The following is a 17,500-nucleotide window of genomic DNA, read 5'->3' as shown; positions in this document are numbered from 1 at the left end:
TACACACATATACACACAAACACAAACACAAAACACACACACACACACACACACACACACACACACACCGACTTGCCATCGTTGCAAGGCACGATGATAATCGGAAAATTTGAAATGTCATCAAGGTCAGTGTGACTTTCTCCGCCAAAGATTCTTTCCAAGTTACTTCTCTCTGTATCTCTGTGTCTCCGTGTCTGTGTCTGTGTCTGTGTCGGTGTCTGTGTCTGTGTCCGTGTCTATGTCTGTGTCTGTGTCTGTGTCTGTGTCTCCGTGTCTGTGTCTGTGTCTGTGTATGTGTCTGTGTATCCGTGTCCGTGTCTGCGTCTGTGTCTGTGTCTGTGTCTGTGTCTGTCTCTGTGTCTCTGTGTCTGTGTCTGTGTCTGTGTCTGTGTCTGTGTCTGTCTTTGTGTCTGTGTCTGTGTCTGTGTCTGTGTCTTTGTCTGTGTCTGTGCCTGTGTCTGTGTCTGTGTCTGTTTCTGTGTCTGTCTCTGTTTCTGTGTCTGTGTCTCTGTCTGTCTCTGTCTCTGTCTGTATGTCTATGTCCCTGTCTCTGTCTGTCTGTCTCTGTCTCTGTAGATCTGTCTTTCTCTGTCTCTGTATGTCTTTCTCTGCCTGTCTCGGTCTGTCTCTGTCTGTGTCTGTATCTCTGTCTTTGTCTGTCTCGGTCTGTCTCTGTTTCTCTCTGCCTCTGTCTCTCTGTCTCTGTCTCTCTTTGTTTACGTCTCTCTCTGTCTTTGTCTCTCTCTCTCTCTCTCTCTCTCTCTCTCTCTCTCTCTCTCTGTGTGTGTGTCTTTGTCTCTCTCTTTCTCTGTCTTTGTCTCTCTCTCTGTCTCTCTCTGTCTCTGTCTCTCTCTGTCTCTCGCTCTCTCTCTCTCTCTGTATGTATGTCGTTGTCTCTCTGTCTCTGCCTCTCTTTCTGTCTCTGTCTCTCCCTGTCTCTGCCTCTCTCTCTGTCTCTCTTTGTCTCCGTCTCTCTATCTCTGTCTCTCTCCCACTCTCTGTCTCTCCCTCTCTCTGTCTCTCCCTCTCTCTCTGTCTTTCTCTCCGTCTCTGTCTCTCTATTTCTTTGCCTCTCTCTGTCTCTCTCTTTCTCTCTCTCTCTCTCTCTCTATGTGTGTGTGTGTGTGTGTGTGTGTGTGTGTCTGTATCTCTTTCTTTGTCTCTCTTTCTCTGTCTGTCTCTATCTCTATCTCTCTCTGTCTCTCTATGTCTCTCTCTGTCTGTCTGTCTCTGTCTGTCTCCCTGTAAATAAACACACGTCGATCGGTAGAATACGTCTCTTGCACGGAACCATCGGTATATGAGAAACGAAATTGACGTCACCCAGCTCTTTTGTTATTGTTTTTAGCCAGCCATTTCATGAGTAGTTCTCATAAACTGTATAGATAGTATGCGCTTGGATAAGAAGCTCACAACATTGCCATCCGGAAGTATAACGGACCAACATACAAAACTCTGTGTAACCTTGAACGTTTATGGTCTGGATAATCGGAGCCGTCGTTAACTTATATCCTGGCACTGACCAAAAAATTATGTCAAAAGACAAGTCCTTGGCCACAAAAGAAAACAAATCGCGAGTTGTATTCAATAGTTCAACCAATAGAATCACTTGTTTCCTTAAGCTCTACTAACGACAACTCACTAGACGGTGCAAAAGATGACGTCAAAATATAAGTCCTTGTGGATTGTAGTGTCAGGCTATAAGTTAACGATGGCTACGGGATAATACAGTTAAGTGAGAATTACTCATAAACGTGGATGACAAAAAACAATAACAAAGACTCGAGTGACGTCATCTTCATTCCATCTATTAATCAGACAAAACAAAAAACAAACAAAAAACGTTGAGTTACACAGTTTTATGTGTTCGTGCCGTTTATCCGGATGGCGGGTGTTGTATTTTTTTTAACTAAACGCATGGCATCAATATATCAGTAACATAATATTTATCTACACCTGCCAATATGTATGCTATAATATCAGGTATCATCTTTTAGAATATCAACATATGTTAAAACTCGCTGTCGTCTGGGTGATCGTTTCATATGCATGGAAGTTACACAGGAAAAAACAACGCCATAATAATATTTGCATTATATTCACACAGGGTTGTTTAATTAATCATTGTCAAAATGTATACTGAGTGTTTGAATATACCTCGGGCACATTGTGTTTCAATCGTCTCTGTCCGAAAAAAAAAAAATCGTCGTATCGCCTAACAGGAGTCATGTCTCGTTCTACTTGTTACGGGTTGATGTTGGTCAGGGATCATTTGTAGAGTGCTTTGAGCCTGTTTAGTAGATATTGCGCTAAATAAAAGCTCAACTTTTTTTTTGTTTTTTTTTTTTTTTTTTTTTTTTTTTTTTTTTTTTTTTTTTTTTTTTTTTTTTTTTTTTTTTTTTTTTTTTTTTGGGGGGGGGGGGGGTATTTACTCTCCTGGTTCCTAAATCATTGGGAGTGTGTATGTAACTCCTTCGGAGTACTGGTAATAAAAAGGTTATATTCCATAAATGTGGCATAACTATTTCAGTAGCAAGGTTAATGGGCAAATTCTTAGGATTACGGGATGTAGAAAGAAGAGAGAAGATGGTTGATCTTTATTGACGGCCAGCATATATTTAGACTAGAAAATAAGATGTCATCAATCTGAAACCAGAAGATTAATACGCTTCAACAGTCGTAACGTCACTTCCCTCGTAAAGACGCATGGTAACTTAGTAACTGGCTCTAAACTATCGGAACAATGGCGGACGCCCTTATGAAATATTTTTCCGTCGAGCATAAAAGAGGATATAAAAAATTATAAATCTGATCATGTTTTGACTTTTACACATTCTGATCACAAGACATATGAACATTTCTAGGCAGCATGAAGAATAAAAAGTACCGATTTTCTTTGTTTAGAACCTCGATGACCGCCGTTGCTGGGCTACGTGACATCAGACTATTTAATCCAATTACCCAAGGGATGTATTCAATCCTCTGGAAGAGTGGGTTTATACTTCCACTGAAAAAGGAACCAGTTTTGTTTTTGTTTTTTGACATCACACTTTGCTTCTCCATTGATCCTTTCGTTATGGGCCCAGTATTCTATCGAATGGGCCATCTTGAGCTTAGAGCTTTTTGAGCTTTATATATGTATATATATATATATATATATATATATATATATATATATATATATATATATATATATATATATATATATATATATATATATATATATACTGAATCGTGTTTGATACAAATATGGTACGAAAAGTGCTCGACATGCAGTTGGAGCGAATTATTATTATTTAAATATTTATCACAATGTTTGAGACAGTCTACATTAATGTTTCAGGCTAATTTGCCATCGTCAGTCCTGACGAGGGCAAATTAAGCTGAAACATTAATGTAGACTGTCTCAAACATTGTGTAAATATTTTAAATAATAATATAATATATATATATATATATATATATATATATATATATATATTATAATTATATATATATACCGCTATATCCGCTAAACGTACTGAAAGAGCTTTACAAGGGGTCCCAAGCCAACAGCAACACTTACCATGTAGGATGAGACATGACGCATGCTAGGCGGTATTACGATTTTTTTCAAGGTCACATACAACACTGTCATAGGCCAGGTACCCATTGTACACCTGATTACAGTGAGAGAATGTGAGTAAAGAGCCTTTTCCAAAGACTCAACGATGCGACGCTCAGAGCGGGACTCGAACCTTGGACCTTCCAATCAAAAGGCGAGTGTTGACAAACCACTAGACGACACACCTGCAATGTATTTTGGACAATATTATTGTTATTATGATCTAAGTTAATCAGAACATGTGTGACATCAGACAGTATTAATATTATTAAATCATTATCGAAATCAGTATCGATATCACAGTAATTGGGATGAATTCCCTATCATTTTACATGTAATCGATATTTTAGTTATGATAATTATTCAGAGAATCGTAACACATCGATTCATCTGACACTCACTCACTTACTCACTAAATTGGAATGCTGTAAGCAGCTCATTATTTCAATGCGTCACTCAGTATAGAAGGAACGAAATCCACGTCACTAGGATATTTGTTATTGTTTTTAAACAGTCATTTTAAAATAATTAATCTATCAATCAGACTATAAACTTTAACGGTTACACATAGTTTTGCAGTGTAGGTACATTTCACCCGGCTGGCGGATGTTGTGAGTAATTTACCCTGGACGCGTAACATCGTTAGAGTGAGTGACACGATACAATGTTCGACGTCTTTGATTTCTTGGCGTGTTACACGACTGGTGTTCCTTATTTCCTCACGAGGATTTACAGTTGGAAAGTTTTGTGAATTGTTTTGTGGTCTAGAGGTATGACACTCGCTTTCGGATCGGAAAGTCCTGGGTTCGAGCCTCGCTCGCTCGCTCGCTCGACGCATAGTTGAGTCTTTGGAAAAGGCTCTTTTCTCACATTCTCTCACCGTACTCAGATGTAAAATGAGTACCTGGCCGTTCACAGGGTTGTCTATTCCGGAAAAAAGTTGTAAGATCGCCTCAAAGGCGTCATGTCTCGTTATACATGTTACGTGTTGCTGTTGGTCAGGGACACCTTGTAAAGCGCTTTGAGCACGTTAAGTGGATATTGCGCTATATAAAAGCTCAAGTTATAATACAACCATTTTGTATTGAATCATTGGACTACTCGTTGTGAGCCGTTCACAGCTGGACTTTAAGCTTTACGTGATGTTACACAGGGTGTTCAAAAAAATGTATGCACGTGAAGAATAATTAATTGTAACCAAATCAAATAATCAAATTTAATTACCTTTTAACTGAGATCTATATAAATGTAAACATATTTGTAAATCCCATATTTACAATTATTTCCTTTTGAGACACCCTGTATTCATGTCTTTATTTGGGTTTGTTAGGATTTTCTTTCTCTCTTTCTCTTTCTCTCTCACTTTCTCTCTTTCTTTCTTTCTTTCTCATTCTCTCTCTCTCTCTCTCTCTCTCTCTCTTTCTTTCTTTCTTTCTTTCTTTCTCTCTCTCTCTCTCTCTCTCTCTCTCTCTCTCTCTCTCTCTCTCTCTCTCTCTCTCTCTCTCTCTCTCTCTCTCTGGCTGTTGTTTAATTAACTTTCTATATTTCATATGTGTTTTCCAGATGGGACCGCTGTTGAATATCAGTACCATTATGTCGGTGAGTGCGATAGAAGTAGTATATTAATTATTTAGAATAGATGAGTGGTTTGAATGTTGTTGTTGTTGTTGTTCTTGTTCTTGTTTTTGATATTGTTGTTTTTGTTATTGTTTTTGTTCTTGGTGTTGTTTTTGTTGTTGCCTTTTTTGTTGTTGTTTTTGTTGTTGTTATTGTTGTTATTGTTGCTGTTGCTGTTGCTGTTGTTGTTCTTGTTTTTGATATTGTTGTTTTTGTTATTGTTTTTGTTCTTGGTGTTGTTTTTGTTGTTGCTTTTTTGTTGTTGTTTTTGTTGTTGTTATTGTTGTTATTGTTGCTGTTGCTGTTGTTGTTGTTGTTGTTGTTGTTGTTGTTGTTGTGTTGTCGTTGTTGTTAGAGATGCTCATTATGGTAGTGGTAGTGATTCTGCTGATGCTGCCCTTTGTTACTGGATTGTTGTTGTTGTTGTTGGTGGTGGTGGTGGTGGTGGTGGTGGTGGTGGTGGTGATGGTAGTTGTGGTGGTGGTAGTGGTGGTGGTGGTGGTGATGGTGTTGATGCTATTAGATATGGTGGTGATTATATTATTACTGCTGCTACTGGATCTGATAATAAAATGTCGACATATTTACAAATAAAAATGCCTTAAAATCTACCATTAAAATGACTATGGAGACTACAGTGAGAACATTTATCCATTCAAATTGTCAAGTTATCAAGATTATAACAGAATTTTAGAAAACCAAGGAATATTACTCATGCCAGAGAAATACAGTTGTCTAATTTCATTAGGTAGCCTCCCTTGTAATATTAACATTATTCTTTCTCCTTTTTATCGTAATCCATTTTATTGTCATTGTAGACTTCAACGGATGATGATGATGATGATGATGATGATGATGATGATGATGATGATGATGATGATGATGATGATGATGATGATAATGATGATGATAAATATAAATAAATAGAATTTCCTTTATTCATCATATAGGGGGAATTTGTCTCTAGGGTCTATTCCAAGGAAATTCTGGAATAATTTAGGCGTCAGCCGCAGTGCAGCGCCGCAAATTGAACTAGGGGGAGGTGACTTGCTTAAGGCCACACAGCGCAGCGGTGGGTGATCGAACTCGGTACCTTACGGGTATGAAGCAAAGACTATCCACGAACACAAAAATATTCGTTTCAAACCCAAGTCATTTCTAGATCCCTCTCTCACCCACTTCTTGAGACCGCCGGTTCTAGAAATGACTTGGGTTTGAAACGAATATTTTTGTGTTCGTGGATAGCTCACACGGTAGAGCCACGCTCTCATCTGCCAGGCGGAGTTGTCGTACCAATAAGGTCGCAGGTTCAAACCCCACCACCGCCGCGAAAAAAAATGTTATTCTCTATTGTGTTCTGGCACTTTTCTACTCACTTCATATCTTGTTGTTACCAACATAAGTGCCTGCTCCACTCACTTTTCTGAATTAAAAATTCACCCATACACCGGAGCTACTCAATGTCTCAAATCGTTTCTATGTTATATGTTTGTGTTGAGAATATTGGCTATTAAGCTTAACTGCTGGTCAAAATTACTTCGCGGTGGCGGTGTGCGAACGAATCGGCGGTCTCAGAAGTGGGTGAGAGAGGGATCTAGAAATGACTTGGTTTGAAACGAATATTTTTGTGTTCGTGGATAGCTCACACGGTAGAGCACGCTCTCATCTGCCAGGCGGAGTTGTCGTACCAATAAGGTCGCAGGTTCAAACCCACCACCGCCGCGAAAAAAATGTATTCTCTATTGTCTTCTGGCACTTTTCTACTCACTTCATATCTTGTGTTACCAACATAAGTGCTGCTCCACTCACTTTTCTGAATTAAAAATTCACCCATACACCGGAGCATACTCAATGTCTCAAATCGTTTTATGTTATATGTTTGTGTTGAGAATATTGGCTATTAAGCTTAACTGCTGGTCAAAATTACTTCGCGGTGGCGTGTGTGCGAACGAATCGGCGGTCTCAAGAAGTGGGTGAGAGAGGGATCTAGAAATGACTTGGTTTGAAACGAATATTTTTGTGTTCGTGGATAGCTCACACGGTAGAGCCACGCTTCATCTGCCAGGCGGAGTTGTCGTACCAATAAGGTCGCAGGTTCAAACCCCACCACCGCCGCGAAAAAAATGTTATTCTCTATTGTCTTCTGGCACTTTTCTACTCACTTCATATCTTGTTGTTACCAACATAAGTGCCTGCTCCACTCACTTTTCTGAACTAAATCAGACTATAGATAGACTCTAGTATAAAGTTGACGTCACAAAGACCTGAGTGACGTCAACTTCATACTATCTATACACGTTAAAGTTTAAACATAATTTTCTGTGTTGTTATGTTTAATTTGGCTGGCAGATGTTGTGAGTATTTACCTAAACGCAAAGCATCGATATATATATATATATATATATATATATATATATATATATATATATATATAGTATGCGCTTGGCTTAGAAGCGCACAACATTGCCATCCGGAAATATAATGGACCAACACACAAAACTATGTGTAACCTTAAACATTCATAAACTGGTTAGTACAGTTTAGTGAGAATTACTCATAGACGCGGATGGCAAAAAAAAAAAAAAAACAATAACAAAGACCTGAGTAACGTCAACTTCATACTATCTATATAGATTCTCACTTTTATTATATAGATAGTATGCGCTTGGCTAAAGAGCTCATAACATTGCCATCCGGAAGTATAGCGGACCAACACACAAAACGTTGTGTAACCTTAGACGTTTATAGCCAGGTTAATACACTTTAGTGAACATTACTCATGAATGTGGATGGCAAAAAACAATAACAATAACAAAGACCTGAGTGACGTCATCTTCGAACTATCTATAGATAGTATGCGCTTTGCTAAGAAGCTCATAACATTGCCATCCGGAAGTATAACGGATCAACACAGAAAACTGTGTGTATCCATGAGTGTTTATAGTCAGGTTAATACAGTTTAGTGAACATTACTCATAAACGCGGATGGCAAAAAACAATAACAATAACAAAGACCTGAGTGACGTCATCTTCGAACTATTTATAGATAGTTTGCGCTTGGCTTAGAAGCCCACAACATTCATTGCCATCCTGATATATATAGATAGTATGCAGATGACGTCACTCAGGCCTTTGTTATTGTTTTTGCCATCCGCGTTTGTGAGTTGTTCTCACTAAACTGTATTAACCTGACTATAAAAGTTCATGGTTACACAGAGTTTGTGTGTTGGTCCGTTATACTTCCGGATGGCAATGTTGTGAACTCCTTGGCCAAGCGCATTCTATCTATATAACGGACCAACACACAAAGCTATGTGTAACCTTAAACGTTTATAGACTGGTTAGTACAATTTAGTGAGAATTACTCATAAACGCGGATGGCAAACAAAAAAAACAATAACAAAGACCTGAGTAACGTCAACTTCATACTATCTATATAAATTGGATTCAATAGTCTGATGTCACGTCGCCCAGCAACGGCGACCATCGTGGTTCTAAACAAAGAAAATCTGTACTTTTTATTCTTCATGCTGGCTAGAACTTTTCATATGTCTTGTGATCAGAATGTGTAAAAGTTAAAACATGATCAGATTTATAATGGGTTTTTTTCCTCTGGATACGCGTTTATGCTCGTCGGAGAAATATTTCATAAGAGCGTCCGCCATTGTTCCGATAGTTTAGAGCCAGTTACTAAGTTACCATGCGTCATTACGAGGGAAGTGACGTTACGACTATTGAAGAGTATTCTCACTGTTATTCTATTTTCCAGAAACCTTACGTATGGAAGGTTTACGACGCCGGGGCCCCCAACAACGTCCGATTCGAGGGGTTCTTGAAGGACCTGATGGACAAAGTCTCCGAGGGGGCTGGGTTCAACTACACATTCGTGGAGCCCCAGAAACGTGTCTATGGCTCGGACACGCCCAATGGCTGGAATGGGGTGATGGGCGATGTTTACAATAAGGTTTGTGGCTTTTGGTTATTTTTTATTTTATTTTTTTATTGTTATTTGGGGGGGGGGGGTTGTTTGTTTTTGTGTGTGTTATGTGTTGCTTTTTATTACATTTTTTTTTTTGGGGGGAGGGGGTTATTTTTTTTAAAAGGAGGGGGGGGTCATTTTTCTTGGGGTGGGGGGTTGTCTTTAGTGGTTTCTTTTCGTGTTTGTTTTAGTGTATTTTGTATTGCTTTTTATTTATTTTTTTTTTTTTTTGGGGGGGGGGCATTAAGGGGGTGTCTTTTTCTTCGGGGTGGGGGGGGGGGGGGTTGTTTGTCCTAAGGGGTTTGTTTTTTATGTTTCCTTATTTGTTTGTTTTTGTTTGTATGTTATTGTTGATTGTTTTTCGGGGGAAAATTTTGATCGCTCAGATGATAGACCATCCTGAAACATCCCAGTGAATGGTTAGCCGGATCTGATCTGTTAGATGTGGTGGAAAGTATTTTGCGATAGACTAGTGACTTATCCAAAGAGTGACAAGAAATTATATCATTAGTTTAACGCTTATAAACCGGAATAAACTCCGACTCCTTGAGCATTATGGCACTAAAGGGCCACTTTCAATTTTTCGTATATGAATTAATCAATGAATAAATAAATCTGTAATATAAATATATGAGTAACAAAGAAAGAAAGAAATATATAATTAATATAAGTATATGAATAAATAAGAAAGAAAGAAATATATAATTAATATAAGTATATGAATAAATAAGAAAGAAAGAAATATATCATTAATATAAATAAATGAATAAGTAAGAAAGAAAGAACTATATAATTCATATAAATATATGAATAAAAAAGAAAGAAAGAAATATATAATTGAGATAAATGTATGAATAAATAAGAAAGAAAGGAATATATAATTAATATAAATCTATGAATAAATAAGAAAGAAAGAAATATTTAAATAATATAGATATATGAATAAATAAGAAAGAAAGAAATATATAATTGAGATAAATGTATGAATAAATAAGAAAGAAAGAATATATAATTAATATAAATATATGAATAAATATGAAAGAAAGGAATATATAATTAATATAAATCTATGAATAAATAAGAAACAAAAGAAATATTTAAATAATATAGGTATATGAATAAATAAGAAAGAAAGAAATATATAAATAATATAAATACATGAATAAATAAGAAAGAAAGAACGAAAGAGATCGATAAATAAACACATTTTTCTATTTGACTTTGCACGAATCCAGGATGCCCAGATCGGAGGTCCTCTCACAGTGACGCCAGAACGGGAACTCGATGTGGATTTCACCAAGCCATTCCTTTCAGACGGCATCAATCTGTTGGTCAAAAAACCCACCTGGTTTGACCTGGGTCTTGGCTACCTGGTCAGGCCTCTCTCTTCGGGTGCGTGCGTATGATGTGGACGGTGTTGTTGTTGTTGTTGATGATGATGATGATGATGATGATGATGATGATGATGATATGATGTAATGATGATGTTTATGATGATGATGATGATGATGATGATGATGATGATGATGATGATGATGATGATGTTTTTATTGTTGTCAATCTTGTTCTTGCCCATCGTCATTCTTGTTTTTTCAATGAAACACCACAGACAAATACAGATAAAATGGACGTTTCGGGTTTCCCTTTATCAACAAAGCAGGATGAATGAAACGCTACAGACGTCCGTAGTGTTTCATTCATCGTGTTTTGTTGAAAAAGGGGAAACCCGAAATGTCCATGTTATCTGTTTTCGTCTATTAAATTTTGAAGCTTTCATTCAATTTTACCTTGTTATTCCTAACCCCCACAGACTATTGGATTATGCTTCTCGTCGTGCTCCTCCTCATTGGCCTGGTCTTCTTCATCATCGGCAAGTTCAGCCCCTACGAGTGGGGCAACGTGGCCGCCGACAAGGACCCCAGGGGAGCCAGGAACAGCTTCACCCTCAAGAACAGCTACTTGTTCGCACTCACAACACTTTCCTGGCAAGGTAATCACAAATAAATAAATAAATAATGGGAGCGATCTATAGACAGAATGCGCTTGGCTAAGAAGCTCAAAACATTGCCATCCGGAAGTATAGATAGTTCGAAGATGACGTCATTCGGGCCTTTGTTATTATTTTTGCCATCCGCGTTTGTGAGTTGTTCTCACTAAACTGTATTAACCAGACTATGAAAGTTCATGGTTACACAGAGTGTGTGTGTTGGTCCGTTCTACTTCCGGATGGCAATGTTGTGAATTCCTTGGCCAAGCGCATTCTATCTATAGATAGTATGCGCTTGGCTAAGAAGCTCAAAACATTGCCATCCGGAAGTATAACGGACCAACACACAAAACTGTGTGTAATCATGAACGTTTATAGTCGGGTTAATACAGTTGAGTGAGCATTACTCATAAACGCGGATGGCAAGAAACAATAACAAAGACCAGTGTGACGTCATCTTCGAACTATCTATATTCATGTTTTCGTCCAACCAAGTCATCAATCACATGATTTGTTGCTGTACAACGATTGGATATTTCTTCAGAGATGTAAACAAGCTGCTTTGTTTATGAAAGTTGTAAACATACCAATGTGTCAAGCTGAACACAATGACCAATCGTGATGTTAGATATTTCAAAATCGGTGAACACTTTTCACTATGTGGGTCACTTTGAGCACATATTCTACTGTGACCAATGACCTCGAGCACATGGAAATGTGATATAGATCATGCCCATTCCCTTCATTCATTCCATTGGGGAAATTTGTCTCTAGGGTATAGATAGTATGCAGATGACGTCACTCAGGCCTTTGTTATTGTTTTTGCCATCCGCGTTTGTGAGTTGTTCTCACTAAACTGTATTAACCAGACTATAAAAGTTCATGGTTACACAGAGTTTGTGTGTTGGTCCGTTACACTTCCGGATGGCAATGTTGTGAACTCCTTGGCCAAGCGCATTCTATCTATATTCCAAGGAAAGACCGTACCGCTGAGCCACGCAGCCCACTGTTCAAGGGGTTTCAGCCGACAGCAAAACCTAAAATGTAGGGCGAGACATGACGCCTGTTAGGCGATATTTCAATTTTTTTTTTTTTCGGAGAGTGGCAGCGCTGTTGTACGGCCAAGCCAGGGACTCATTTTTCTTTTGAGTACGGCGAGAGAATGTGAGTAAAGAGGCTTTTTCAAGGACTCAGCTCAAGTGAGGCTCGATCCCAGGACCTTCTGATCCGAAAGCGAGTGTCATACCACTCACAGCCGCAAGTGCATCGCCGCAAATTGAGCTAGGGCGAGGTGACTTGCTCAAGGCCACACAAAGAGGCAGGTAGTCGAACTCTGTACCTTTTGGGTACGTAGCAAAGTCCCTACCGCTGAGCCACGCTGTCCCTGACTTTTGTGGTAATTAAAAGCCATAAAAATATCGCAAATATTACTTATGAAGTATTTACACAATCGCCATAACACGATTTTTTTATGTATTAGCCGACGTGTACGTATATGCAGGTCTGACATCCGAACCCACTTATGGGCCTGGTTTAATATTGTTGTAATGGACAATATTTTGCGTCATTTTTATTTTGAGATTTCCATTACAACAACGAACCCATAAGGAATTGGGTTATCAGACCTGCCAATATGTACACGTCGGTATTAGCCCTCTCTACTTTTATTATGAAATGATTTGACCCTTTACCAGTTTATAAATTATTTCCATACTATTTGAATATTCATTTATACTGAAAACATCCTAATGCAAGAATTCTAACGTAAGTATAATCAACATATAGACAGTCACCATATAATTATAATACCCGCTTGTTGTCCGACTGTACTTTTTAAGACTTTTACTAGTCTTTGCCAATTTTTATTTAATTTATTTCTTTACACTTGGTGTTTTCTTTTATATATTACCGACTTGTGTGTTGATACAGAATTATAATTTCCATACAAGGATGAATATAGTATATCTTATCTTATCTCATGTTATTCGCAGGTCTTATAACCTAAAGTGTTGTGGGCTCATTGTTGTAATGGAAATCCTCTCAAAGTCAACGCAAAATAGCGTCCATTACAACAATGTTAGAACAGGCCCATAATTGTGTTCGGTTATCAGACCTGTAAATATGTACACATCGTATCCACCCATTTCTCCATTCATCAAACAATTCATTCATCCCTTCAGTCGTCCATTATAAAACACAATGACGGCCATCTTAACCAGAACAACTAGACATACAACGAAATACACGCATTCAAAGAAAACCCACTCAAAAACACTAAAACACCAATCTACTAACTCAAAAATCTCTTCAAATATGCATTTGCACCCCGCATTATCAAAGACTGGAATGCTCTTCCCGAATCATGTGTGAACACAACAGATTTAGAAGTATTCAAACGAAGATTATCAAAATTCTTCAGCCCAAACACCAACAATCGCTGTCACACTAAACAACTCTCTCCACCCTCGAATACAAATACTCAGAATTGAGTCGAATTCGAGTAACATTCAGATTCAAATTCAGATCCATTAATTTCATCAATACAAATTTAATCTTGTGCGGCTATGTGGTCTAGTGGTATGACACTCGCTTCCGGATCAGAAGGTCCTGGGATCGAGCCTCACTTGGCGCATAGTTGAGTCCTTGGATAAGACACTTTACTCACATTATCTCGCCGTACCAAAAGAAAAACGAGTCTCTGGCCATACAACAGCGCTGCCTCTCTCCGGAAAAAAATGGTAATATCGCCTAACAGGCGTCATGTCTCGTCCTACATGTTTTGTTTTGCTGTCGGCTGGGACTCCTTGAAATGGGGCAGCGTGCTCAGCGTTACGGTCTTTGCTTCGTACCCGAAAGGTACCGAGTTCGATCACCGGCCGCTGCGCTGTGTGGCCTTGAACAAGTCACCTCCCCCCTAGCTCAATTTGCGGCGCTGCAGTGCGGCTGACCCCTGGGTTATTCCAGTCTTCCCTTGGAATAGACCCTAGACAAATTTCCCCTATGAGCTGATAAAGGGACTTTTAAAAAATTAGTTTTAAAGCGCTTTGAGCATGTTTAGTAGATATAAAATCTCTAGTTTAAAAAAAATGTAATCCAGTTGTCCATCCAGCAATCCATTTTGCCATCCATCCCATCTCATCTCACCAATTCTATAGATAGTGTGCGCTTGGCTAAGAAGCTCACAACATTGCCATCCGGAATTATAACGGTCCAACACACAAAACTATGTGTAACCTTGAACTTTTATAATCGGGATAATACAGTTAAGTGAGAATTACTCATAAACGTAAATGGCAAAAAAAAAAAAAATAAATAAATAACAAAGACCTGGGTGACGTCATCTTCGAACTATCTATAGTCCGGATAATACAGTTAAGTGAGAATTGGATTGAATAGTCTGATGTCACGTCGCCCAGCAACAGCGGCCATCGTGATTCTAAACAAAGAAAATCGGTACTTTTTATTCTTCATGCTGGCTAGAACTTTTCTTATGTCTTGTGATCAGAATGTGTCAAAGTCAAACCATGATCAGATTTATAATGTTTTCTCCTCTGGATACACTTTTATGCTCGTCGGATAAGTATTTCATAAGGGCGTCCGCCATTGTTCCGATAGTTTAGAACCAGTTACTAAGTTAACATGCGTCATTACGAGGGAAGTGACGTTACGACTGTCGAAGCGTATTACTCATAAACGTGGATGGCAAAAAACAAAACAAAAAAACAACCAATAACAAAGACCCGAGTGACATCAACTTCATTCTATTTATATTCTGCCAGGATTCCGAGAGGCCCCCAAGTCCCTATCGGGCCGAACCATGGCCGCCTTCTGGCTACTCTTCGTCCTCTTCACGCTCATTGCCTACTCGGCCAACCTAACCGCCTACTTCCTGGCAAGGTAAGGTCAAAGTTGAAAAAAAATAATAACGGCAACAAATTATCGTCCGTACTCATACGTACGGCAATCTGGTCTAGTGGTATGACACTCGCTTGGGATCGGAAGGTCCTGGGTTCGAGCCTCGCTCGCTCGGCGCATAGTTGAGTCCTTGGAAAAGGCTCTTAATTCAGATTCTCTTACCGTACTCAGGTGTAAAATGATTACCTTGCCGTTAATTAACATCGTTGTCTCTGTCGGTAAAATTTGTAATATCGCCTCACCGGCGTCATGTCTTGTTCTACTTGTTACATGTTGCTGTTGGCCAGGGACCCTTTGTAAAGCGCTTTGAGCACGTTTAGTGGATATTGCGCTATATAAAGCTCAGGTTTGTTTTTTGTTTTTTACTATCAAAACTTTTAAAGCTTCCAGAACACAGATCGTGTGAGGACTATCTACATCGGAATCAATAGTCTCTGTTATATGCGGTTGTTTGGTATTGATGCTATGCGTTTTGGTAAATTACTCACAACATCAGTCAACAGGATATAACATACCCAAACATCAAAATATGTTTAACCTCCAACGTTTATAGTCAGATTGATAGAAACTAGTGACAACAAATTTCATGATTATGGCTGTCTAAAAACAATGACAAAGAGCTGAGTGACGTCAATTACACCCATCTATTAATTTAGTTATCCCTACATGCTAATAAGGGTCTACTGATAACTCAGTTGGTAGAGCGCTGGCTTCACGTGAAGAGAGTCCAGGCGAAGTCGAGATTAATTTCTTACCCCCCCCCCCCCCCTTGTCGACCCAGCAGTAATTGAGTAGCTGGGTCTGTTATATCTGGTGGAAAGTACTTTGCGATATAGATAGCATCCTATCCAAAGGGTATGTACCAAATAGCTGCTTTTGTTCGCTTCATGCTAGAGAAACCGGGATAAGCCCTGGACCCATGGGCCGAATGTCTGAAGAACTATATTTATTCAAAACTTTAATCGTTTCCAGAGTACAGATCGTTGTATAATTATTTAAAGGGCAGTGATGAAGATGATGATGATGATGATGATGATGATGATGATGATGATGATGATGATGATGATGATGATGATGGTGGTGGTGGTGGTGGTGGTGGTGGTGGAGGTGGTAGTGGTGATGATGATGGTGGTGGTGATGATGACGGTGGTGGTGATGATGATGGTGGTGGTGCTGATAACAATAAAGTCTTTGTGTATCTACCCCCCAGACCTGAGCAGATTCCAAATCTGTCCTTTAAGACCTACGACGAACTCCTGGAGTCAGACATCGCAGTCATGGCTACTGACTTCAGCTCTACCGAGGTGAGAATGATAAAGTGTACGGCTGATGTAACCCTCCCTTTTTCTGGTTAGAACAAGAAATGAAGGGAATAGAAAAGTGCCAGAAGACAACAGAGAATAAAAACGTGGCGTTGGCGATGGGGGCTCGAACCCGCGACCTTACTGGTAAGACAACTCCGCTTAGCCGGGGAGATCATGACTCTAGCGTATGAGCTATCGACGACCCCCCCCCCCCCCCCCCCAAAAAAAATATAGTAAAAAATTGTAATATCGCCTAACAGGCGTCGTGTCCTGTCCTACGTGTTAAAAGCGCTTTGAGCACGTTTAGTGGATATTGCGCTATATAAAAATTCTTTTTTTTTTTTACATGTTTGGTGCTATAACTCCAATTTCACCGCACTTAGTTCACACCGGTATTAAAAAGCTTTGAGACCAGAGGGCACATATTCTTCAATATATTATTTGTTTGTAGCAGGTATCGTGCTTACAATTATTATCAATTGTGTTGAACGTGACACCCATGTTCTATGCGATATTCCTCAGAAATTCTTAAGGACCAGCCACAGCAAGACCCTGAGAGAATTGTGGGGCCGCATGGACAGCACTGGCGCTCTCCTTGGCTCCGAGGATGAGGTAAGGTGTATGAGTGAAAAATTCGGGAGCAGGCACTGCAGATCGACCTTTTTTAAAATTTTTAATCGTAATTTTTAGGAGAAAAAAATAATTGTAGTGGCTATAGTTAACTTTAAATACCAACAATCTACCGTTATTAGACTAACTAAATAAAACTTCAAATTAATGTAGCCTGGCAAAAACTTTCATTTTCAATAAATAAATAATTAAATAAATAAATTCCCTTTATTCATCCCCAAGGGGAAATTTGTCTCTAGCGTCTATTCCAATGGAAAACTGGAATAACTCAATGCGTCAGCCGAAGTACAGCGCCGTAAATTGAGATAGGACGAGGTGACTTGCTCAAACAGTCAAACAGCGCAGCGGCGAGTGATCGAACCCGGTACGTTTCGGGTACGAAGCAAAGACCGTACCCATGAACCGCGCAGCCCCCTTGTTGTGGCTATAGTTAACTTTAGAAATGAACAATTTACCGTCACAAG

General features: G+C 39.0%; 1 protein-coding gene across 3 annotated transcripts in view; it reads left to right on the top strand.

Moving 5' to 3' along the window:
* The window catches only part of LOC144974761 (glutamate receptor ionotropic, kainate 1-like), a 79,572-nt gene that overhangs the window by 52,502 nt on the left and 9,570 nt on the right, over positions 1-17,500 (top strand). For 2 of the 3 annotated variants that reach the window (XR_013645813.1, XM_078917992.1), the window contains exons 2-8: positions 5,168-5,203; positions 8,991-9,185; positions 10,436-10,592; positions 11,011-11,190; positions 14,967-15,084; positions 16,313-16,406; positions 16,929-17,018. Coding sequence is in view for 2 of the 3 variants with exons in the window: in XM_078917992.1 (XP_078774118.1) it covers positions 5,168-5,203; positions 8,991-9,185; positions 10,436-10,592; positions 11,011-11,190; positions 14,967-15,084; positions 16,313-16,406; positions 16,929-17,018 (870 nt within the window). In the remaining variant the exon portion in view is untranslated. Of the gene's footprint in view, positions 1-4,098; positions 4,252-5,167; positions 5,204-8,990; positions 9,186-10,435; positions 10,593-11,010; positions 11,191-14,966; positions 15,085-16,312; positions 16,407-16,928; positions 17,019-17,500 lie in introns of those variants that run through there. The other variant, XM_078917993.1, reaches the window with a different exon arrangement.

Source organism: Berghia stephanieae, chromosome 6, assembly GCF_034508935.2.
Source record: "Berghia stephanieae isolate SIO BIC M18660-M18661 chromosome 6, UCSD_Bste_1.3, whole genome shotgun sequence".
NCBI classification, from domain to species: domain Eukaryota; kingdom Metazoa; phylum Mollusca; class Gastropoda; order Nudibranchia; family Aeolidiidae; genus Berghia; species Berghia stephanieae.
Note: the sequence above shows the minus strand (reverse complement) of the source record. Positions and strands in the feature narration are given on the sequence as shown.